At 46.0% G+C, this 24,725-nt stretch overlaps 1 protein-coding gene across 2 annotated transcripts; it reads left to right on the top strand.

Moving 5' to 3' along the window:
• Window positions 1-507: 507 nt before the first annotated feature.
• On the top strand, window positions 508-24,510 carry LOC129380184 (uncharacterized). 2 transcript variants are annotated; one of them, XM_055073752.2, is made up of 5 exons: window positions 508-765; window positions 6,988-7,099; window positions 8,777-8,843; window positions 22,141-22,264; window positions 24,325-24,510. In XM_055073752.2, exons 1-4 carry the CDS (start codon window positions 645-647, stop codon window positions 22,219-22,221), a joined length of 381 nt encoding a protein of 126 aa, XP_054929727.1. In that variant the 5' UTR covers window positions 508-644; the 3' UTR covers window positions 22,222-22,264; window positions 24,325-24,510. The 2 variants fall into 2 exon arrangements, with proteins under 2 accessions (XP_054929727.1, XP_054929729.1); XM_055073754.2 differs by having other exon boundaries at window positions 509-765; window positions 22,175-22,264.
• Window positions 24,511-24,725: the final 215 nt, after the last annotated feature.

Raw genomic sequence — 24,725 nt, 5'->3', positions numbered from 1 at the left:
CACCTCCTTCCAACTTATCTCACATCCCTCAAATCATTCTAATTAAATGAACGTCGTCTTTAGCTGTTATTTTAGCTCTTTCGGTTGGACTGCAGCCCTGCATGCATATTACGAGCGGCGAATTTCGAATCCCCTAAATACGAATAGACGTCAGTGAGCATCTGTCGCTTGGCTCTTTCGATGTGAACTAACGAACGAGGTTTGGCGACCCGTCACGACGCAGCCACTAAATCTCGGCGCTTTTTGAGAGTGACAGTCTTTGCGCCGTAGAACACCACACTTGACCCTTTGTGATTTCACCGTCGCGCTGAACTGCCCGTGGCCTCGTCGAGCTCATTTGCACATTTGAAGCGGTATATGTACGCTCGGCTATATTTTATGACGAAATGTGGTAATGTCATTCAAGCCCATAGGGAGACAATGCGAGCCACGATTGGGCATCTCGGTTTGATGACGAATGCGACACGCAGCAAACGCTCCATTGGGTCCCCTCGTGCACATGCGGCAATCGCAGCTACAGCCTAACACCGCCCTTAATTCACCCCCTGGCACACGTTGCGCAGGTACCGCTTTCCATATATAACCGCGGAAACAGTTTCCTTGTGCTTCACGTGAGGAATAGAAGAGAACCTTCGCGTCCAAGCATGGTCAATGGACACTGCGTTGTCGTAGTGTTCGTTGTATTCACCATGATAGCTGACGTCGGTCTAGCCATCTCCGGTCTTGCTCAACGGTCGCTTCAATCCAAGGTGCGCATTGTAAACGGTGAGTGATGCTTCCGAACTTCACACAGGCTTCCTTTTACCTGAGATAATACCCTCGAGTGCCGACGAAAACCTGCGGCCCAATTAGAGTCACTACAGCCTCAGAAAGTAGAATCAGAAACTAGTTACGCCGTCAAAAAAACTTTCTTAGGCTTACATTCTCGCGGTTACATATTATAGAACGTCACTACACATTTCCGAAATGTAACGAGAGCCTCGGTTCGGTGGCTGGAAACCATGACTTATAAAAGGAAGCCACGACGAAGACAATTATACAAACAAGCTAAAAGCAGCGAAATATTCTAGCTGTCGATGAGGGGGCTTGTGCGGTTCATGAACTTGTCTCCAAAACTGCATAAAAAGAAAGACCACCCCGCGGGTTCAGCAACCGCAATAGGAAACCATCTTAAACACTTCTGAGCTTTTTCTTAGGCACAACGGTTCAGGACGTTGAGAAGCAAATCATTGCTATTATGACCAGCTGTAACCACAAGGAAATCCTGGAATGCATGCTCCCCATTCTGAAGCCAAATACGGTCCTGTCGAATAAAGTTATCGCGCTTGAAAAGGAACGCTTTTCAAAAAGCAGTCAACTCGGTCTGTTAGTATGTATTAGTGTGTGTTTTTAATTTCGCGCATCAGAGACACCCGGTAAAGAAGAAAGAAAAGGCCGAACACGCATGTTTATGTGTGTTCTGATTGCTTTCTACGTGTGTAATGAAATGGGCAGCAAGCAAGCAAGCAATAAATCAAGCTTTAACCATGCACTTAGACTGTCCTACGTTGAAACAATTCTTAAGCATCCGTATCCGTAAGTAGAACTTCTGACACGACACAATTTATCAATTCTGCAGACGAAGATATGTACGAACGTACTAGCGCAAGTAGTAGAACACCAACAAATCTATGTCGACTTGGGCACCCGCCTTCCATGCCTGTAGTTGCCATACATAAGGTAGAAGATCCTAAAGTTGCTTTAAACTTTCGTTAAAAGTAAATGATCGCTAATGTAGTTACTCGCCGTTGAATCAAGACTTATTAGGTAATTTATGAACGTTCAGCACCCTCTTGAGAATGCATATCTCAGAGTCACATTTCATGCCGCCCATGGGGAACATGAATTGTGCAAATGCAAGTATACTGGGTTGGTCATTCTTCTCGCCAAGGATCTTGTCCAGCCACAATTTCCGGGTCATGTCCGCAAAGAGCTGTTGTAGTAAATAACAGCCATTACGTAATGTTTTGTTTGAATGCCCCGTGACAATTTGTAAATGTTTCTCTTTTCTTTTTTTAATTCTAGCTAACAGCTGTCACATGTGCTCTGCCGGTACTTATGAAAATCTAGTGGGCGTTTGGCTCCGTGTCTTGCAACGATGAGGATGCTATGACGATTTTCTCGCGCTGAACAGCACTCTGCACTTGAGAGCGACCACGTGATAAAGCATCAAGCAAATGAGAAGTACAAGCATGCGTCAAGCCTCACGATTAAGCTACCTCCAGAATATCCTACAAAACACCACAGTGATTATCTGCTGAGTGTCGTCCACATATCGGCTTCCACTAGCTTGCTGACGGGCCGAGAAGCCACGCCAACGCGCGCCGTTTTTTTTCTCAAGCTCTGTCGGCACAGAGGAGCTAAAAACTAATTATGCCGCGGCGTGTTATAAGGAAGGCTGCTAAGTTACCTGCTACTGTACTACAACTGCAAGAAGAATTACACCTGCAAAAGATGCAGACGTGTATCTTTACGGGGTGTGAAATGTCCATCTGTCCACAAACAAAAATGGAAACTACAGTAGTGTGCGATCTCTCGTAATGGCCACGGTTTATTTAGTTGGCGAATGCATTTTACAGAAACCCCGGTGAGTATTATTGTACATGTTAATTCCCCGCAAAGGCACCTTGAGACTCAAGGTGATGGTGCTTGGCGCCACCACGGACCCTTAGCCCCCATACCGAAGCTGTAATCCGCACCGTGGCGACAGGTTGTAAGATGAAGGGTAGAAACCATGAACGGTGGCGGTCAGGGCCATGGGCAAGCCCCGGCCGATGGGCCGGGGCTTGCCAGGTGGGGTCTGTTTACCAGGTGGGGGGCCCCGGGACCTTCTTGTGTCTATAAGGGTGAAACACAGGTGACACAATAGGAACCCTTAATCCATACATGCCGCATGGGTTCTCAATTTCCCCCTCAAAAAAAAAACGATCGGAACCGGAAACGGTACCGCACCGAAGGAATCAAGTCTTTCGTTACGACCGAGAGCAAGCAAACAGGCTCTCTGGAGGTACTGCCATAGTTGTTCAAAGTAGTGTGGCCACTCGGGAAGTCGAGCTTCGGACTACATTTGAAGCCGTTGCAGTATCTGTAGTACACTTTAAAACAATTTCAGTATGCTCCGTATATATCCAACCACACCTGACAGTAACACTCCATGACTTAGAAGACCTTTTAAAACAATTACCAAAGCCATATCTCTTAGTCGGCGATTTTAAAGCTCACTCCAATTTGTGGGGAAGCGAACAAACAGACACTAGAGGCCGTATTTTAGAAGATTTTAATCTCTGCAATAATATATGCCTGCTCAACAGGGGCAAACACACATACTGCTCTCCAAGCTCCGGAAAATGGAGCTGCATAGATTTGTCTCTCACATCGCCTTCTGTTTTTAATGCTTTTAAATGGGATGTCTTGGACAACCCGTATGGTAGCGATCATTTACCTGTTCTTATCAACCTAACATAATCTCCGCAAATCATTCCTACAAAACCACGACGTTGAAAGCTCCATTTGGCCGACTGGGCGCTGTTTCAAGAAAATGCCAGCTCAGAAAAAATAGATCCACATAATTTAGGTATAGACGAACTTATTGAAATTGTCACAAACTGCATTATTTCTGCCGCGCTCCTGGCCATACCTCAATCTTCTGGAGTGGTGAAACAAAACCACAAAACCTGGTATACAAAAGAATGTAGATTAGCAAAAAAGAAACAGAACAAAGCATGGGGAAACTTTCGAAGGTACCCCACGCAGAAAAATCTCATGAACTTTAAAAATGCAAGAGCACAATCCAGATATATCCGCCGTAGAACCGAAAGGACTTCGTGGCAAAATTACGTGACTTCCATAAATAGCTCAACCACATCAAAAGAAATGTGGGAGAAAGTACGAAAGCTAGATGGTAAATACTCCCCTTTCACACTTCCCCTTCTAACAGCCCCTGGTATGCAGACAAACATCGAAGAACAGGCAGACACTTTAGGTGAATATTTTTCAGCAGTTACCAGCTCATCAAACTACACAGAATCATTTCTTACGTACAAAAACACAGCCGAGAAACAAAGACTCCCTACAAGTGGATATACAAATGAGCCATATAATAAATTATTAACAGTTCAAGAAATCAACACAGTCTTGTCCGCTTGTAAACAGACTGCACCCGGCCCTGACGGAATACACTATCAAATGCTGTCCCACCTCTCTGAACCTGCCGTAGAGGCACTCTTAAGCTTTTTAATAAGGTTTGGGTATCGGGTAAACTACCCGAAGCCTGGAAGAAGGCCATCATCGTTCCATTTTTAAAGCCCCAAAAGCCACCAACCTCTCCCAGTAGTTACAGGCCCTTAGCGCTCACCAGCTGCCTCGCAACATCCTTTGAAAGTATCGTGAATATGAGATTAACCTTCGTGCTAGAAGCCCGTGAGCTTCTCGATGTCCATCAGTGCGGTTTCAAAAAGGCATGGTCCACAACAGACCACCTGGTTCGTCTTGAAAATACTGTCCGTGAAGCCTTTATACACAAACAACGATGTCTTGCTGTTTTTTTTTTTTTTTATTTAGAGAAAGCTTATGACACAACCTGGAGGTACGGAATTCTTCCCGATTTTGCTGAACTTGGCATTCGTGGCAGGATGCTGAACTGCCTAAAAGACTTCCTGTCAAACCGTTCATTCCATGTACGCCTCGGTTCAACCCTGTCGAGAATTTTCATTCAAGAAAATGGAGTGCCCCAAGGGAGTGTTTTAAGCACGACCCTCTTTGTTGTGAAAATGAATTCAATCAATAAAATAATCCCAAGGTCAATTATGTATTCAATCAATGTCGACGATTTTCAGATAGCTTGCACGTCCTCAAACATACCAACATGCGAAAGACAAGTGCAGTTAACAATAAATAAACTTTCAACGTGGGCTGACCGAAATGGTTTCCGGTTCTCCCCACAGAAAACAATGGCCATCCTTTTCTCACTCAAACGTGGCCTACAGACAGATCCTAGACTACACATGAACGAAGCGGAATTGCCGGTAAAAAGTGAACACAAATTTATGGGCATACAGAAAACTGACCTTCTTGCCACACATAAAGAACCTGAAGAAGAAAACTTCCCAATCATTAAACATATTAAAGGTGCTTTCACATAAACGCTGGGGGGCTGATAGGACCTGCCTTTTACACATCTACCGCAGTATAGTTCGCTCTTGCCTCGATTATGGGTGCATAGTATAAAACTCAGCTCGACCGTCCTATCTGAAGCAATTAGATCCAGTACATAACACAGGTCTGCGCCTTGCAAGTGTGGCATAAAGGACATCACCTATAAACAGTATATACGTCGAATGTAACGAACCAGCCCTCGCAGATAGAAGAGCCATGCTCACATGTGCATATGTCCTAAAAACCCGTTCACTACCAAAACATCTCTGCTACTCCACAGTTACGAAGTTCCCGTCGAAGCAGCTTTTTAACAACAAACCGAAAGCGACGAGACCCCTTATTCTCCGATTTGAAGAAATTTGCCAGGAATTGGGTATTTTAGACACACTGCCTGATGTTGCCCAGAGACCCGAACCACTGCCACCTTGGCGCACCTTTCCCAGTGTAGGTGACTACACACTGACACAATTTCATAAAAAGCAAACTCCACGTGAACATATAATACAAGAATTTTTGGCGCTAGACGAAAAATACAAAGAATACACAGCATTTTATGCTGACGGTTCTAAAACATCACTTTACGTCGGAAGTGCTGTAGTGCAAGATAAATGGGAAAAGGTAGTCAGGCTGCCTCAGTGCGCGTCAATTTTCTCAGCCGAATGTTATGTCATTTCGGTGGCTGTATCAAAAATAGTCGAGATAAACATTCAAAACAGCATTATCTACACGGACTCGCTGAGTGCAATCACAGCACTGAAAGCCAGAAACGCAAGGGAACCTTTAATAGGAAATATAATCCATAACATAATAACTGCTCAAACACAAGGACACGAAATTAAGCTCTGTTGGATACCAAGCCATCATGGAATTAGAGGCAACGAGAGAGCTGACGCGTGCGCTGCTTAAGCCTGCCATAAGGATGTCATTACTGTAAATATACCCTATGCAGATTGCATGAAGTTAGTAAAAAATAAGCTTAAAGAAAAATGGCAGTGTACATGGAATAGCCAAGAAAATAACAAACTACATTTAGTAAAACCTATTCTGGGAGAATGGAGATCATGCACGCATCAGGAACGTTTTATAGAAGTAATTTTATGCCGCCTGCGCATCGGACACACACACACCTAAAACACAACTTTCTACTGACAAAACAAGACAAATCCTTATGTGAGAAATGTGGAGATGAACTCACTGTAGATCACATTTTATTCTCGTGCACACAACTCGAACGGCTAAGGAAAAAATATCTTACTGTATTTTACAATGAACACATTCCCTTCCATCCCAGTCTACTTTTAGGAGATAACACACTAATAGGAACTTCATCTGTTTTTAGTTTTTTGAAAGACGCAGCGATCCTAAACGAAATATAATATATCACAGAACCACTAATTCTAAAATTTCTTACCCAGTTTTTTCACGCATCTTATCATGCACCTCCCCAATTTTCTCAGTCCTGAGAAGAAGGCTGAGGTCTCCATTTGATTTATTGGGCTCCTCAGAGTCCTTGCCCGGACAAGGACTTTCGCTGAGGATACCCAATTCTTGAAATAAATTGTACCATGTGTTTGGCGCATGAAAGCCTGAGTTGCTTATGCGCCATAAAACCCAATACAATAATATAGGTATATGTTAATTCTGATTTCAATCGAGTGTCCACAAACACTTGCTGCATTTCACAAATAACGAAATTAAAAAGCCTTGCTGTTCAAGTCTGGTGAATTATAAGCTGCGATCGTTCAGCCTATCAGCATGCCTTTCATGACAGCGAATTTTCTCAACTGCATGCAGGTGAATGTAGCTTCGACTACAGCAACTTGAAGCAAGGCTACCTGACGCTGAAAGACGGGCGATGCTTTAAAGCTGCCTGCGTTCCCGGAGAAGGCAGAGCTGTGTTCAGATAGTAAGTTGCTCGCTGCACGATCTACTAGACGAGCACATTATACAAGTTGTATGCGCAACAGCACACTTGTATCATGCGTATGTGTGCTGTTTTAAAGGAGAAGAGTTTGTTTCTAAAGAAGACCCGAAAAGTTGGCCTGACACGGCCTGAGCCGTCGAGTTCTCGTCATCTACTTAGCACAAAGGAAAGAAAGTAGAAGCCGAAGATAGAAAGGTAATGTTGGGCGGGGCGAACACAATGGTTTGAACGTGCGTGCACCAGCAGTGGCATCTCTTAAAGGCCCGGTACTGAGGATCCTAAGACCTTCGGCATACGTCACTTCTGCAAGATTAAAAAAATTTTCCATTCAAGAAGAACATGCCAAATCATGTGTATTAGATAACGCCGATTTTCAGCACCTCAGGTTTCCTTGGCACAGCGGATGGTGTGCAACAAGAAAATGTGAAGTTTCATTTACGCGTATGCGTTGCCGAATACCAAGGCTTAATTTCTATTCCCTTAGGTCTGGTTTGGCACCTTCTCCTAAATGTTTTTACTGCAATGAACCCGAAACTATGGATCATTTCTTTATAGAGTGTAGTAGGTTCAACGTGCATAGAAAACGGCTTCTAGAAGGTCCCTTCCGCCAACTTGGATTAGCCATTACGCTACCTATCATTCTGTCTCTGGGGGCGTCGGCACTAGGACACTGCAACAGGAACGTATGTGATGCCATATATAATTTTGTAATGGAAACAAGGGGTCTTCCATGCTAATTTTACTGTTGTATTTTCCTCAACAAGAAGCCAAAAATATTAACTTCTAATTTTAATATACTATAGCATGAAAATTATTATTAACAATTAGAGTTCATTTAATATCTCATTTTCAGTAAAAAAAATCCTGTTTAGGTATTTATTCTTATTCGACCCACTGCCGCCCGATTCATGGCCAATCCCCCGTAGTGGATTGTGCTATATCCACAGGCACCAAACAAAACCAAACCAAACGAAGGACGAGAGCTCCACTTGTAGGATCAAATCTAGCAAAATACCGTGTACGAACTTCAAGAAAGCGTTTAAAAATAGACGACTGCGTCAACGTTGTGGTCACGGCCACAGGGTTACTGTTTCCAACAAAGATCAGTTTTTCAGACTCGTTCAACATCGCACAAGTGATTATCGTTCTTTTGTGCGAGACTTTCGCACGTAAGCATTGCTCAAGAATACAACTAGAACAGACAGGTTCAATGACAGCATGTCTCAAATTAGTATCGCTTATCTATTTCTTCGAAATAGGCTGTTGTTCTTGGATCACATATAATGCAGCATACATGTAATAAAACACACCGTACAAAAAAAATAACTTGAAGTAGTAGACGAATTTGGGGACATCTATTTTCTTTGAAGCCTGCTCTCATTTCACAGCTACACCATGTACCGTTGGCAGCAACGTAGCCCATACCAGTTTGAGGGATCTAGCGGAACTCATCAGTTTACCTTTGTGTTACCAAAGCCTCATTTATTCTCTGACACTCATCACCACACCTAAAATCACATTCACCCAAACCTCACCAAGCTATATACTTAACTCTTGCCTGATTTAGAACTTCTCCCTTCGCCATGCTACTCCACCCTTGTAATTTTGTGCGTTACCAAGCCTTTCCACGTAATGAATGCTCTGTGTTTTCTCCCACAGTGTTCGTCGATGTGAGCCACGTGATTATGGAAGATTATGCTGGGTCTCGGATGGTTACTTGAGCCCGGTATGCTGCCATCAAATGATAATGTGCGCATAAAGATCACCCAGAACGGGGCCCCTTCTGTTCTTTTCTAAATATTCTCCTGTGGAGAGACTTGGGTACTGTGTACGAAGGCTATTTCCACGAGATTCAAGGCTCGTCAAAGGAATAGCCAATTACTAGGGAAGGGAGCATAGATTGGACAGCCAATATGGCGTGTACACCATTTGTACACCACCGCGGCGCTGTTCGACAGCACATACAAAAGTACAAAAGTTCGCCAGCACATACAAAAAACGTACAAAGCACAGTTCGCAATAGGGGATCAGAAAATTTCGGTGTGGTAGTTCATAGTGTTCTTTTTTTTTCTTTTTTTATTGTTTAACCTAAGTAAGACATAGGCAGTATAATGGCAAGAGCTTGGTGGCGCGACCCACCCCCCCATTCCAAAGGGGACGATCATAACATCCATCCATCCATCCATGGCTGACGCGCCGCAGGCGCATTACGACGGCCGCCAGGTGCCCATAGTCGTCCTCAGCTCGTAATCGGTTACATAATCATCAGTTTGGTTGCTTTCCGTATTTTTTTTTCTTAGTCGCCCACAGCAGGCACAGCCTCAGTAGTATGTCTCTTGCTGTTGGGACATCCAAGCATATTGTGCGACAGTATAGCGGGCACATTCTGGTCAGGAATGCGTACGCAGGTTTCTGATGAAGCGGATACGGCCTGAAATCAAAACGATTTTTCGACATCCTGAATACGACAGCGACCTTCGCACCAGTCCCAAACCGTGACTTGCAATGATGCACGTCACCATGTCCGGAGGGCACATTTGAGGGCCCATTTATGCACTACTCCGTTCTTCTGCTCGAAGGCAGTCTCACATTTGAGCACACATTAACTGGAAACGAAAAAAAAACGATTTGCTGTATGGCGCAAAGAAAAAATTGCAGGACACTTAAGCTTCGCCTTCAAGAGTAGGAACGCGATAGCGTTATCGCACCCCGTTCACACCACCCACTCATTCGCTCGGCATGCTCTTGAGTCACACAAAGACACGCGGTGAGTGCCGAGCAACACAGTTTTCGCTGCGGCAACGAAACGTGCGCCTAAGCAAGCGGAACGAACCAAAGTAGTCGGTGTCTCGCAGGAAGAAACGATCTACGCGAGCCAAACGTCATGATCGGCACGGATAGCCGGGCAGCGACGCGCCATGAAGGCGGACGCGATCATGGGGCTGACGGTTCAATGGCATCGTCTTCTATCTCGCTTGGGAGCACCACGCAGACGCATGACACCTCGCCAGCAGCACGCACACATCGCAGGGGACGCTTTCCCACCAGACGCGCTACAGCGCAGCGATCACGTCAGAGGCGTCCCGTATCGGACGCTGCACCTAGGAATCGCGTTGTGAGCGGAAAGAGGAGCCGCGTCGCCTAAACACGAGAGTTTGAGTGACGCACGCTTGAAGTTGGAAGGGGAGAGAGCGAGGCGCGCCACCTGTCGGGGCAGCTCCGTACATTGCGAGGAGGGGGTCTTCTGTGTTTGCCGCAAGATGGCTGTACGTGTGCGTCAAGTCAAGAAGAAATGTTGCGGAAAAGTACTTCGCTACTCGTTGAACTGCGACTTCTGTAATTTACATGCTCATAATTACCAATATACACCGCAGTATAACTTTCTACGGCGCGTTTCTAAGCCAACACCGCATTCACTAGAGGCGCTTTTGTCCCGCTTTGAAGCATCGAACTCATGGCTGAGTGGTAGCGTCTCCGTCTCACACTCCGGAGACCCTGGTTCGACTCCCACCCAGCCCATCTTGCAAGTTGTTTTTACTTATGAATTGCCTTCCGCCATTTTTCGCTCACGGCCAACGCCGCCGACGACACCGGCTTTTCTGCAACACGAGCTCCTTAACGCTATTGCGCTAAAATTAGCAAATCATTCCGAATGTTTAGGCTGCTAGGGTGCCGCAGTTGCTGCTTAGTGATACCGGTTGATACGTGAACGCTTGAAATAGCTGATTGAGTAAAAATTCCTCGGCTAATTACATTCGCAACCTGTGAATTCGTTTCCCCGATAGACTTAAAATAGTGGATTCTCCAATCGATTACGAATCAAAGAGAGAAGAATACATACGAGTCGCATCCGAAATTTTAGATGTTATTGCGCCTCCCCTAAGAAATAAACTGAGCTCGGCTCTTCTTTAAGCGCTGTTATCTTCATACTCACAATTTACGTGCATCATACTGACTATTAGTCGGTACATTTGCAGTGGTTTAAGAATTAAACATGTGTCTCTTGCTGAACCATATAATCCATGCAGCCCAAGCACAGTGCCCTTCTCTCTAAACAGCTTTGTTTAGACCAAAGTGGTTTATAACAGTGCTGACTAAATTACGCTTGTATATAAGGACGCGCGTCAGTCATTTCTTTCCACACCTCGGCATACTTGCTCCTTTTAACGACTACTTCAAAACAGCAGCCTGCATTCTGAAGAGCAGCACAATATATAAGCATCCGCGAGTCGGCGATTGATTCGCATCTGGCTACCTGTTTTGTTTTCTGTAATTAGCACGCGCTCTCTTCAATTCAGAGAACAAGTGAGCTCGATAAGCTCGAGACATCAACAGCTGCAGGAAAAAAATGGAGATAGATACAACAGAACAACTCGCGATCGTTAAAGATTAAAAGCAACTCCGGCAACTTCGCTTTCTGCGTTGCTCCTCAGTGCTGTGTGTTCGCTTGGCTCAGCGAGCCGCCATTATGAGCCTAAAGCAGGTCTACCAGATGCGGTGCAACGTAAACTCATGGGTTGTAGAACCAAACTTCATTTTGGCTGCCTAATTAATTTCTTTTTCTAATTTTGCCTTTCTCGTCAAGCACGTAGAGCTAAATATGCGAATAAAGAAAGAAAACAAGCTAAGCTGTCATTCCCCTTCAGGCGCCTCAATAGATGTAAATGAGCAAGCGGGACTGACTGTTCTTCATAACAACGTCTCTATAGGCCTTAATGTAAGTGTCCAGTTTATTCGTAAGTACCTTCATATGATGCGCGCGTGAAGTTCGAGACACCGTACGTATCTGTCAACGCCGAGGTGCCTGCAACACTGCGCCGGCTATGTGTTCATCGAAACAATGGGACGACTTCACCCAGTTTTTGCTAAATTGATCCCGAATGCGGAAATGTACAGCCTTTGTCACCGCCCCTGTCGCAGAGTAGCAATTAAGTAAAGCTCAGAGCCATGACGGTGCCGGTGTGATGGATCTCGGCGCATATACCGACACTTGCCTTCACCCCCAGTAGACGCCGGCAGCCAAGATAGATACACTATTGCCACCTGCCGCATCTGTGATATATATCCGGTCATCATCGGCGCCGGGCATCCGTGTGTACACCCGCGCCGGACACGAGGTCTTGTTTCTCGCCCGGCGATCAAGCGGGAGGCACTTCCGTCGCGAGATGTTCAATCGACACAGCGTCCTCGCCGTCCTGCTGCTACTGTGCGCCCTGCTGACCGACGTCGCTCCGACGCTGCCGTCACTGCGCGCGAAGCATGTGCGCGTTTTAAACGGTAAGGCGTCATCGGTGGTTCGCTTTGTACCGCGTTTTTATTTTCATTACCGCCTATTTTTGTTGTAATGGAGTGTGCGGTCTCAAGCAACCTCGCGACATCTCGCAAGCATTCCTCCGCACTCTTTTTACCCTCGACCACGTCAGTGTTCCTTCTACGCCCACTTCACTATAGCTGTTGGAGCGAATGATGTTAAGCGAACGACAACGAAGGAAATTTACCGCATCCCTGTGATCACACTGAAATGATATCTGTAAGGAAGTGAGCGCTTCAGACTACTCCCCATGCCTCTTCCAAAGTGCAGTGCTGCTAACTGGATATTTAGCTTTCGGTTATGTCCCCGCCATCCACATCTCATTTGTCTCTCTCTCGACAGTGGCTACCAATTTGCTTAGCGTTGTAAATGGTAAATATTGTAACGTGTAGCTGATGTACAAGTCTATAATATATTTACACGTAGAGCAACAGTGGCAAAGATGGCGACGCTATATCAAGCGGGCACACGTGCAGTGCAGTGCTGTCCTCAGTGCAGCCACATTGTGGCGGCTGTTCCGTATCAATATATATGTATATGTTGCTTTGCGCGAGAGCCTCAAATTACAGCGGCTGTGTTCTGCTGTGATTCCAGTTTAGGCAAAGATTTGTCTACGACAACGTGTCGCGCACATTACATTAGAAAGGTTTGATTATTGCAGTAAAACCAAAAAGACGTGATCACGAGTAGAAGGAACGTTGTTGTGGTCAAGGGTAAGAGTCCGAAGGAATGTTTGCGAGGGTTCGCGAGCACAGGAAAATTCCCTACCCAGACAATGTGTATCTCGTTGTTTTGATCGGAACGCTATTCCTACAAGCTCAGTTCAGTTGCAAGTTAAACGTGTTAAGAAAATAGTGCTTCTGAAGCGGATTTTGTAAACGCTTGAGCCCGCATATTTTTTCCAGTACATTACTAATCTTCGGTTCACGAACCAGATTAATTATTCATAGAGCCATTCTCTTCTGTGCAAAGAAAATGTTAGTTGTTTGATTGCGTACAAAGGGACACTGCGCCCTCCGTTTTCTTTATAATGTTTTGAAGCCCTTCATTCGTAAAAAGAAACGAGGAGCTATTGGCAACGCTTTCGGGACGCCAAAATTCAGCGCCATTTAGGCAATTGGTCGTCAATAACCGAATCACATTAAACGGATGTCCTCTTGTCGACTGCAACCATTACGACGACTCTAACCAGGATCTAACTATTAGGCCCTAATTTTATGTATACGTCTATCGTTCCAACGGCAACTGACTCTTTGAGGTGACCACGCGTGCAGCATATTGCATAGCACAGGTGTGCGAGAGCACGTGCGTGCCTTCCACCTTCCTTTACACCAAAGATGCAGGAATGAGATGTGTGAACTTACAGCATTTGATTTACCCGCTTCCCGAAAGCTTCGCTTCGTATATATTACAAGATGCGCGTTAGAACTGCATGATTTACTTGATGTGTGAAGCACTACAGAGGCTACGTTAAAGCGTCATTGGTAATAAATGGAAAACTCGCGCATCTGAAATCGCCACTTTCATCTCTAGTTGCGCTAGTTGTGCCACGTTATGGCTGTAACTCGGGGCACATATAATTGTTGTAAGCGTAAATTTTAAGCAACCGAACGAACTAAAGGAAAAGTTGATGGCGGGAGCGGAAGGAGAAGACGGGTTTAGATTGGAATAAAATTGCGTCGGCCCTATGCGTGTCACTGCATTTGTGTGAACGTTACAAACATGACAACTCATTCCAGAGAACTGTGTTTTTTTTAACTTTCTATTCAAAGTTTCATAATATAACAAGTCGTATGCAGTAGCTGTGATACAGTGCGGCTCAGTTCTATTCTAGCGACACCAGGAAAATAGCAGAATACATTTTCACGTTGGCTATTACCACTCATGGCTGTGTTTCTTAACGAGACATGACAAGGAACGTGTTCTGGCCATGATAAAATAGCCCAAAATGGAAATAACGAGCAAGTTTTATGCATTAGAACCTGTGCCAGAAATCTGCTTCTTGTGAAGCAACCTACCAACGCGTGTGTCGACCTACTTGGCAGCCTTGTAAAGCTTATGCCCTCGTTTTCTTCTTCTATTCTTCTTCTTTTCTCTCACCTATCGCATCCATTTGCCCCTCCTCCGGTACAGGGTAGCCAACCGGAGATAAGCTCTGGTTAACCTCCCTGTCTTTCCTTTGCCTCTCTCTCTCTCTCTCTCTCTCTCTCTCTCTCTCTCTCTCTCTCAATCTCCCCCTTTTCCCGCCCGCATAGAAGACGTGAAATGAACGGATATCGAAAGTGATGTACGATGCAGCATGTTGGAAGCTACTCGACCGAATCGGTCTTATTTGGAAGCCGTACAAAGTACGATAACTAGTACAAATTCTAGATATTTCACATAATGTCAATACTTCATTTAGAAACGGGTTTCAAACTCCAGAGCCTACACCTGCTTGCCTACAGCAATATCTAGCAAACCCGGTAAGAGACGCTGTCGCGACCATAGTCGAAAGCCTTTAAAGATTTCGAGGTTTCTGTCAAGGAAATATACAACTAGGAGGCAGACTGCAAAATGTCCTCAACGCTTCTACATGGTCTATTCAGGCTCACTTCCAGCGTGCCTGACGGTAAGCTGTTCAAGGGGGACACTGAGTGAATATCGGAGGTTGTTTAATAAAATTTCGAAGGTATTTGCAGAGAAGTGTTCAGTGCACTGCTACTAATGGAGACGGTTGCCGTTGAGGCGCTTTGCTCCATGGTGTCGCCGTTTCAGCCGTAGGTTGCCCTCGGATGGCGGTGAAATACATGGATGCACATGAGGCCATGCAGCGCTCCCGCCCCCCCCCCCTTTTTTTTCTACCTCCGCTTAACGGCACTTATTGATTTGCTTTTCTTCGATGCTTCACCCTTTTCGTTTTTCTTCACCATCGAATCCTGCTGCTGGTGCAGGCTGCAAAATGTGGGATAGCGTTGCGGTTTGCATAGCAGCACTTCTTCACTGGTTATCTTACCTCCGCGGAATCAGGGGCTCAATTCACAAAGTTGGCCGCCTTTATTAATTATAAGTTTAACATCAGGATGGAGGACGGCAACGAAGTGTTTTTGATACAGCGCTGTCCTTTCTAGCTCCGGTTTATTTCTGTGCCAATCCAAGTTCATCCGCTGGTCCTCGCTCCCTGCTCGGTCGCGGTGGAAGTGGACGACACCGCACGTCTGCTGGCGACGCCGGCGTCAGCGGCGGCCGCCTCCAGGAAGCGGATCGGTCAGCAGAGCGACAGCGACAGCGAGGACACCGATGTTTACTCTCTCAGCAGTGAGAACACTTCCGATGACGACTTCCAGCTTGTGCAGAGCCGCAGAGCGAAGAGAAGGAACACCAGGACGTCCTCATCGTCAAGCACGCAAACAGTAAGACACACGCAGGGGCCGGACGCCAATACCATCATATTTGTACCCGCGCTTCCCACCGTCAACATGAAGCTGCGTAACAGGCAATCTGTGTCGATGTCACTGGAAGCCCTGGTGCCAAACGAAATATCGGACACTCGAGTGAACACCCGAAAAAATCTACTGGCGGTTGATGTCCAGCATGCGGCTGCTATGACCACTCTACGCAGCGTAACGGACCTCGATGGCATCCAGGTGCGCTCTTACATCTCTCTGGGATCTGACGTAGTCACCGGCGTTATCTACGACGTAGACGTCGCCATCCTTAATAACGACTAGCCGATTCTTATCAAGCCAGCCAATGATGATCGTTGATGTTAAGCGACTTCACGCTGCGTGAAAATTGCATTCAATGGTAAATAACTACCCTCGCATGTTAAGGTGGGACACTTCAGATATGCAATGCAGCCTTTCATTGCGAAGCCTCTTCAGTGCCGCAAATGCATGAAACTGGCACACGTGGGCAGCGTATGCGAAAATCAGGCAGCATGCCACCGCTGCGCCGAGCCCTATGCTGCAGATAAATGTGGCGCGATTGTAATGAAATGTTCAAATTGCGGAGGATCACATGAAGCTCCATCGAAGAAATTCCCACATATCAAGAAGGAAATGACCATCTTGAAAGAGATGGCGAGGGATCATTCATCGCATCGTGAAGCATCCAATAAGATCAGGAAGCGACGTTCTCGTCGCCGGCGCTCCTGAAGGAAGGCTGCTGCCTCTGCGACGCGCATGCCACTTCCTACAATAACATCTCCTCCTCTACAGCCCAGGCCAGACACTGTGGAAAGGATCGCGAAGAACAAGGCCACTGAGAAGACCACATCTGCAGAATCTTGGCCAGCTCTACCGAAACGACAGCATCCACCAACAGACTCACAGCAAACCTTTGCTGGACAACCCCCGCCGTCTACTGTCGGTGATTTGTGCGACCACGACAGGCAGGTGGCTGATATGCTGCAATCACTAATCAATACAATGCGCATCACACTGAACAAGCTGGAAACACCAGCAGCTCGAAGTGCTCTGCAAATACTGGATGCACTAAATCCAATTTTGCTGGAATCTTTTAAGCATCATGGCTCGACCAATAGTCCCCTTCCGCACTGAAGTTAAAGGTGCGTCGATCTTTCAGTGGAATACCAGGGGTCTCCGGATCCGTATAGCAGACTTTCGTCAATTCACGTTTGAGAGTCGCTTCTCCATACTGGTCATTTGCGAACCAAATACATCAACTCCACTCAGACTGTCCGGTTACGAATCTTTCGTCTCGTCCACATGCGGTGCGAGCCCGAAAGTAATCATCTACATCCGCACGGACTTTACATATGTCGCTAACGCGGTAGAGCCTCATGACGACAACCAATATGTCTGGCTGAATGTCCAAAAGAAGGATGTGTCATTTAATCTATTTGGAGCATACATACCCCAGCGGGTCACTTCGATGGCGAACGACTTAAGAAAATATCACTAATGAACAATGGCTCCTAGGTTAACACAAGTGACTTCAATGCGCATCACCAGCTATGAGGAAGCACTAAAATTGACTCCAAAGGCAAGACGATTTATCGTCTTGCATCCTTTGCGGCCGACCATGATTTGTGCTGCGTAAATGACGGCAGCTCTACAGTTCTGCGAGACACGACCTACAGTAGCTGCTTGGACTTAACTTTGGTGTCACAGTGCTTTGCCTCGAGCGTCCAGTGGTTTACGGACATAGAAACACATGGCAGCGACTATATTCGAACATATATAAAGATTAGAGGAGTTGAGCAACGCTCTCCTACTGTCTTGCGTACAGTTGATTGGTCAAAGTTTAGAAAGGATATGGATGACGCTTGTCGGGAAGGCCTCTCACACACTATCGCAGATGCGTTCGCAGAAGCATTGAAAACGTCCATCTGCTCGCTTACAAAATCAGCAAGGCGAACAGACTTGGACATGGAACTGCAGAGGCTGCGTGCGGCACGCCGACGGGCAGAGAGGAGGTATCGGCGCACGAAGTCCGTCTTGGATCTGAGGGCTACACGACTCATACAAAAGAAAGTCCAGCGTCGTATGGACAAATTGGAAGACAAGCGTTGGAAAACTTTCTGTCAGCCGCTTGATACCAGAAAATCGCTCTCGCACATGTGGAGAACAGTCAGGGGTCTTCGCTCATTTCGGCGTCAAAGGAAGCCCTTTGCTCCTCTGGCCCTCTACCAACCCCGCTCGGAACTTCAAGTGGCTGAAGAGTTCTGTGCACGGGTTGCTGGGTCCGTGGCCATCATTACTGGCGGAGCACTGAATGACATCCCTGAGGTACGTGTACCAGAAATGAACGTCCTATTCTCACTCGAAGAGTTCGATGCTGCGTTGGCGACCTGCAGGCGTTCTTCGTCACCAGGACCTGATGGCATCACGTATGCTGCCCTATGCAACCTTGGACAAGACGCACGTGATGAGCTGCTCAACTGCTACAATTAGTCTTGGCAGAACGGCGCCGTTCCTAAACAATAGAAATCGAGTCGCTTGATTCCCATTCTCAAACCTGGAAAGTCTCCACTTGAGCTCTCATCATATCGTCCGATTGCGCTTTCGAGCTGCGTCGGCAAAGTGATGGAAAGAATGATTCTTGCCCGCTTGGAATGGTACCTAGGGCGATTCAACATCTATCCGAACGCCATGACGGGCTTTCGTCGAAGTCACTCATCCATCGGCAACGTCATTGTCATCGTAACCTTTTTCCAAAATCAAAAAAGATTCAAGCGCCTATCAGTGGCACTTTTTCTAGATGTAAAAGGAGCATACGACAACATCGCCCATGAGGCCATACTGAACTCACTTGATAGTGTTGGAGTTGGCGGCCGGATGTACCAGTGGCTTCGGGAATATTGGACAGAGATGTGCTTTTTCCTAAAGACCGAGGACGGCCCAACTTCAGAACATTACATCTGCCATGGTGTGCGCAGGGTAGAGTATTGAGCCCTATTTTGTTCAACCTCGTCCTGGTAGGCCTAGCGGAGTACCTACCGCAGACAGTTCATGTCCCGATATATGCAGACGACATTTGCATCTGGGCCTCTGCGGTGACTCGCCCTCAGGAACGAACCAGACTTCAGTGGGCGGCAACCATGACGAAGTGCTATCTCCGAGAACAATGCCTCAGTGCGTCTCCTGAAAAGTGCGCATTGGTTGGTTTTACGCGCAAAAAGATGTCATTGTATCCTGTTTAAATCGATGGTCAAGCTGTATCCTATGTTAAGACGCATCGCTTTCTAGGTGTAATAATTGATCGCAACCTCTCGTGGAGCCCTCACTGCGTCTATCTGAAGAAGAAGTTAGTCGCCATTGCTCAGGTCTTCAAATTTCTCTGTGGGAAAAACTGGGGTACACCAGCCCATTCTATGATGCAGTCGTACAGGGTACTGTTTCTCGGACTCCTATGTTACAGTCTACCAGTGTTGTCAAATGCATGCAAGACGAACTTTCGCGCATTGGAGAGCATACAAGGTCAAGCCCTACGCACGTGTTTAGGGCTCCCTCGGTGCACCTCAACAGCAGCAACAATTGCCATCGCGGGAGACCATATGATCCAGACACATGTAGCTGTCGACTCTCTCAGAGCGCACATTCGCCATCTGTCGAGCATCCCCGACCATCATTTGGCCTCCCTACCAGCCGAGAGACCTCAAGTGACCTTTTCAAGAGTGGTTAACGCTCATCAAGAGTACATACCGTCATCTTTTACACCGGCGGCGAAGCCTTTCTTTTTTTTTTTATTGATATGGTATAAGGAGATGTTGGCGCGCAATTTAAGGCGCAGCCTTCATCTCCACTGTGGTGCCTGCGACAGCCTCAAGTGAATTTTACTATTCCTGGAATTACAAAAAAGTCCAATCATCCATCGCCGGGTCCGAAGCAACTTACGCTCCCATTACTGCACCAGACGTACCATGACCGCATACATATATATACCGACGGTTCGACCTCACCTACCGGCTCAACTGCCGCATTCGTCGTTCCAGCTAAGCAGGTTACAGTTAGATTCAAATTGTCACACACGACTACATCTACGTCGGCAGAACTTGCAGCTCTCCATGCAGCTATGACGTATGTCACCGAAGAGCCAACAGATAAATGGGTTGTATTTTGATATTCTAAGGCAGCTCTTCACATTATCAAGTCTGCATTACACCGAAGAACTTACGAGCACATGATATCTGACATCAGGGAAGTGCACCATCATGCTCTGGAAAGAAGGCACAACATCATATTTCAGTGGATTCCTGCTCTCTGTGGTATCGTCGGCAACAACCTAGCTGCCAAGGCTGCCCGATCTGCCCATGAAGATGCCCAGACGCGTCCAACACCTTTGGCGAGGTCGGATGCTGCCAGGGAACTTCGCCTACTTGCACGTAAAAAGTCACAAAATCTCTGGATTTAAAGTGCCTTCAATTGCCGATAATGTAAACTGGACCCCACACTACGGCTACAACTGCCATCTAGCCTTTCCCGCGGCGAAACAACCTTGCTGTGACGTTTGTGGCTGGGAGTGGCGTTCACGAACGCATACTGGCTTCAGTCGAGAGCCCGCTGTGCGACTCCGTGGGTACGAGGAAACCATCGAGCACCTATTGTGCAGCTGCCCTCGCTACGATGTACCACGCCTCTCTCTGCGGGCGACTTTGCACCGACTGGACTCAAGACCGTTCACTGAGTCAAAGATACTCGAACCGTAGCCACACCCGTCACTGGCACGAAAAACGATTCGTACGCTAGTGCAATACTTGAAGTGCACCTGCTTAAGAGACCGTTTGTAATGTCCCTCTGTATAGTGTCCCTCCCACAAGCATTCAGTGCTTAATCTCTCTCTTTTTTCCTCTTTCTATTCCCCTTTCCCCCACACCCAGTGTACGGTAGCAAACCGGGTGCTCTTCTGGTCGACCTCTTTGCCTTTCCTGTCCTTGCTTTCTCTGTCTCTCTCTTAACATCAGGATTCGCTGGAATTTATTTTTACGAACAATTCTAGCGTAAGGTAGTGTATTTTTTTGCGTTCATGGGGCCCATGTGCTTAAGGGACGAAAAAATGTCCGATTACTCTTACCTGAGTACTGAAACCTGGATAAGTAGTCAAGAGAAAGAAACACTTGCGAAAAGGCACCTGCTAACGGCGCTTCTCTTGAAGTTGACGCGAAGTCGTCTTCAGAGACAGACGGTGAGAAAAGAAAATATAGTCCATTCACGACCACGAGAAACACGAGGCCGTTCGTGAATATTGAAGAGTTCGGACAGCACTAGGCATGAGCCGTCGCTGCTGCTGCTTCCTTCTCGCCAGACCACGTTGGAGCTTTCGCGGCCCTGACGCGCATATAATATGGCAGCTAGCATCTCGTATACAAAGCCGGCTCAGCCAGCACAGTGACTCTGGGTCGGCCAAAAGCTCAGCACGACCATGCTCGTTCGTTGCGGCTACGTCGCGGCCGCGCTGCTTGCTCTATTGCACGCGGTAGTCGTATTCGTTGGAGCAACTACGCCGCCTAATGGTCCCATAAAAGTGCCCGTTCGCAACGGTAACTTCTTTCTACGCTGGTGAATGTAACATCGCGAAAACAGGCCCGATGTTGTTTATGTTACTGTTAGCGTACTTCGGCATTGCAAAACTGTAGCGAGGAGAAAACAGAGATCGGGAAGAAAAGCAGAAGTTGCACAAGGCAAAATTCCAAGGCCTGACAACTTTCATTTCCAAGTGAAAACGGTACGGGCATTGGACAAGGTAGGCATGTATTGAGCACGGTGTGGGGAGGGAAGTTGGCGGCTAGTTCGAATCGGCTGGTTGTTCACACAAAGGATTTAGAACAACGTTGAGGTGCACAAAGTATAATCAGTCGAAGCTCAGAAATATTTTGATTGTGCTCGATCCGCACCATGGGTGGTAGCCAGGGCTGCTACACTGCTTGTGAAACACTTTTGTTTTCGGGTGTGCTACGTTTAACAAATGAAATGTGAACGATGATTAAAGGCAAACAGCGAAAAATAAAGCTCTTAATTTCCCTAAGTTATCAGAGAGCTCTGTCTACTTTCCGTGTAGTTGAGACACTGACGCCTCAATGACCAATTCAATCACGGTTTTGCAAGTAATAAAAGGCGCATGTGTTTCCTATTATGAAGCACTCGCCTTGAAATCTTGTGTCGTCGTGAAACGTTGCTAGATTGAGATGAGTTATGTGGAAATATAGACTACAAATATTCAGCAGCCGACACACGTTATTTTTTTTTTTCGTATTTCGTTTTCTCGGGAGCTGTCAACTCAGGAAGATGCATCTACCGTGGCAGATCCGTATGGGAAGCTTACATCACCCTTGCAGACGGGAAGTGCGTGAAAGCCAGATGTAAGCCCAAAGAACGCCTGCTGCACTTCATTCAGTAAGACAATTATGCCGTATAAGTTGCGTTCATAGCATTCGCATAAAAGGCGAATTGCAAGCCACTCTGCTGGTTCGTGAAAAAGTATCTTTTTTCCAAACTACGGGAGTCAGCCACAAAGCTTATTATGTACAGAAAATTTAGAGAGAAAAATTATGCACAGAGCGAGAGTTATATTGAAAAAGAAAAGTTCCTTAAAATATTCCAGATAAAAGAATGGAAACGAAGACTTTGGGCAAATAGTTTGAAATCTCAAGTCAGATGCTCTTCCACATTTTTTTTTTAAGTTCTGCTTTGGAACCACTCAAAGGACATACAGATCCTCCAGACTATGCCTCTGTGTATTACAGTAAAAAACTGAAAGCATCATTGCAACGACTGCCACGATACGCACCTCAATTATCAGCTATCACAAATGTGCTCCAGTGCACATACAGGGTGTTTCAGCGAACACTTTCAAAATTTTTTAAAGGTTGCCTGTAGGAAATTGCTCAATTCTAGTTTATGAGCCGGTCTACTCGAAGCGGCGGACACTACTTGCACAAAAATGTAAAATGCAAAATTGTCTAATTAACAAGAATTCACTACATAACTTTTTTATATAATTATATTATGACCCATATTGCAATTTACAAATTCTAGCAGTGGCCTTCGCAAGGCGGATCCACTTGGAACAAATTCTCAGGATGACACCAGTTTAGAGATATAAATTCCCGAACTTTGCTGAGAAATGCATTGGCGTTCCAGTTATGTGCTTCAGTGCATGAAACGACGCTTAGTTAATAAATTAACTGGAACGCCAATGCATTTCTCCGCAAAGTTCGGCAATTTATATTTCGAAACTGGTGTCATCTTGAAAATTCGTTCCAAATGGATCCACCTTGTGAACTATATAGGACATATATAGGCCATATAAGAAAATATAGGCCAAAAATTAATTAGTTAGAAACTGAATAACTGAATTTTTAATAATTAGTCGATTTTGCATCTCAATTTCTTGCACAAGTATTGTCCACCGTTTCGAGTAGACCAGTTGATGAACTATAATTGTTGTATGTGCAGCAGATCAGCTTTAAAAATTTTTGAAAGTGTTCGCTGGAACGTCCTGTATCCACCAGGTAAACTAAAATTTCGACGCTTGTTACAGGCGCTCACTGTACGCCAGTTATATTTAGCTCAACTTCCGTTACAATGTGCCGCGCCAACGCAACCCAAACATAGACTCCAGTTCCAACGCGGTCAAAATGCGACGCACCAACTAGTTGCGCACGTCTCTGTGAGAATAAATAACGCCAAATATAACAAATTCACCAAGATCTGTCGCTACAGATGAAGATGACAACGACACAGTGGTATTTTGCTGCCGTTTAGCACAGCACATCAGCCAATAACTTTCAATTGGTCAGGGTTTAGCTAATTACCGCCAACACAATCAAGGAGCTTGCGTCGTTCCCATATCTAGCAAATAAAACAAAGAGCTGCAAAATTTTCCGCCGTAGCGAGCGAGTAGCACATTAGAGAGTTTTACATTAGGGGACGCAAGCGGCTTGCGTACGCAAGAACTATGGGCGACGGTACTGCGCATGCGCACACCCAGACGTAGGTGTCTGCGCATGCGCAGTACCGTGGCCCCTAGCTCTTGCCTACGCAAGCCGCTCGCGTCCCCTAATATAAAACTCTCTATTATCGGACTTGCACACTATCAGAATCTCCAATAGAAAGCCTTATAAGCGAATTATTTGATGTCAAAGGATCTTGATTGTGAGTTTAAAAAGAGAGCGTGACATAACGTGATATGCAATGGAACGGATATCCGTATTTCAAGGAAGCCTAAATTTTTCTAGTATTCCATTTTTTCTTCCTTTAAAATCAGCCTACTTTATTTTTATCCACTCAGCAGTAACATTTCTGCGTTTCTGCTGTTTTGAACACGAATCATAAAAGGTAAATGTTTCACTTTATGACTATGACTTCAATACTTATGCAGATGATGTTCATAATATCGTGTAGAGCAGCCACAATGATGACCCTTTGTTTTCTTGTCATTTATTTTCCTTTAGGATGAAGGAATGTATGCTCCCAGCTTCTGGTAGGGGATGTTTCTACGAGGACGGACTTTTGGAACAGCAATGCTGCAGGCCGACCACGATTTGCTATTAGCTACAGCCCCAAATAATGGGCGCCCTGTGCCCTCGCAGTCTGTGCTTCGTACTTACCGAAACAGAACAATAAACGATTCGTTGGAATGACGTTTCTCATTTCGTCGAGTTACCTAAAATGGTCACCAGTTTCTACTCTCGTCTGAACCAATGCCCTCTCAAATAACATCAATACAATAGCTCATTTTCGACAGATATTCTGACAGGAACCGCACTTGCTTGCATATGTGTAATTTAACAGACATGACAGCGGAGTACTTTCTGCTTGTAGTTATCGGCAGACGCGTCTCGTTTATTGCTAT

This window comes from Dermacentor andersoni, chromosome 4 (assembly GCF_023375885.2).
Source record: "Dermacentor andersoni chromosome 4, qqDerAnde1_hic_scaffold, whole genome shotgun sequence".
Classification (NCBI taxonomy): domain Eukaryota; kingdom Metazoa; phylum Arthropoda; class Arachnida; order Ixodida; family Ixodidae; genus Dermacentor; species Dermacentor andersoni.
Note: the sequence above shows the minus strand (reverse complement) of the source record. Positions and strands in the feature narration are given on the sequence as shown.

Excerpts from the sequence above, each read along its gene's own strand:
- LOC129380184 (XM_055073752.2), top strand. The coding sequence starts at position 645 with ATGGTCAATGGACACTGCGTTGTCGTAGTGTTCGTTGTATTCACCATG. Across the intron at positions 7,100-8,776 it reads GGCAGAGCTGTGTTCAGATA|TGTTCGTCGATGTGAGCCAC; the intron begins GTAAGTTGCTCG and ends TTTCTCCCACAG. Across the intron at positions 8,844-22,140 it reads CGGATGGTTACTTGAGCCCG|CTGTCAACTCAGGAAGATGC; the intron begins GTATGCTGCCAT and ends TTTTCTCGGGAG.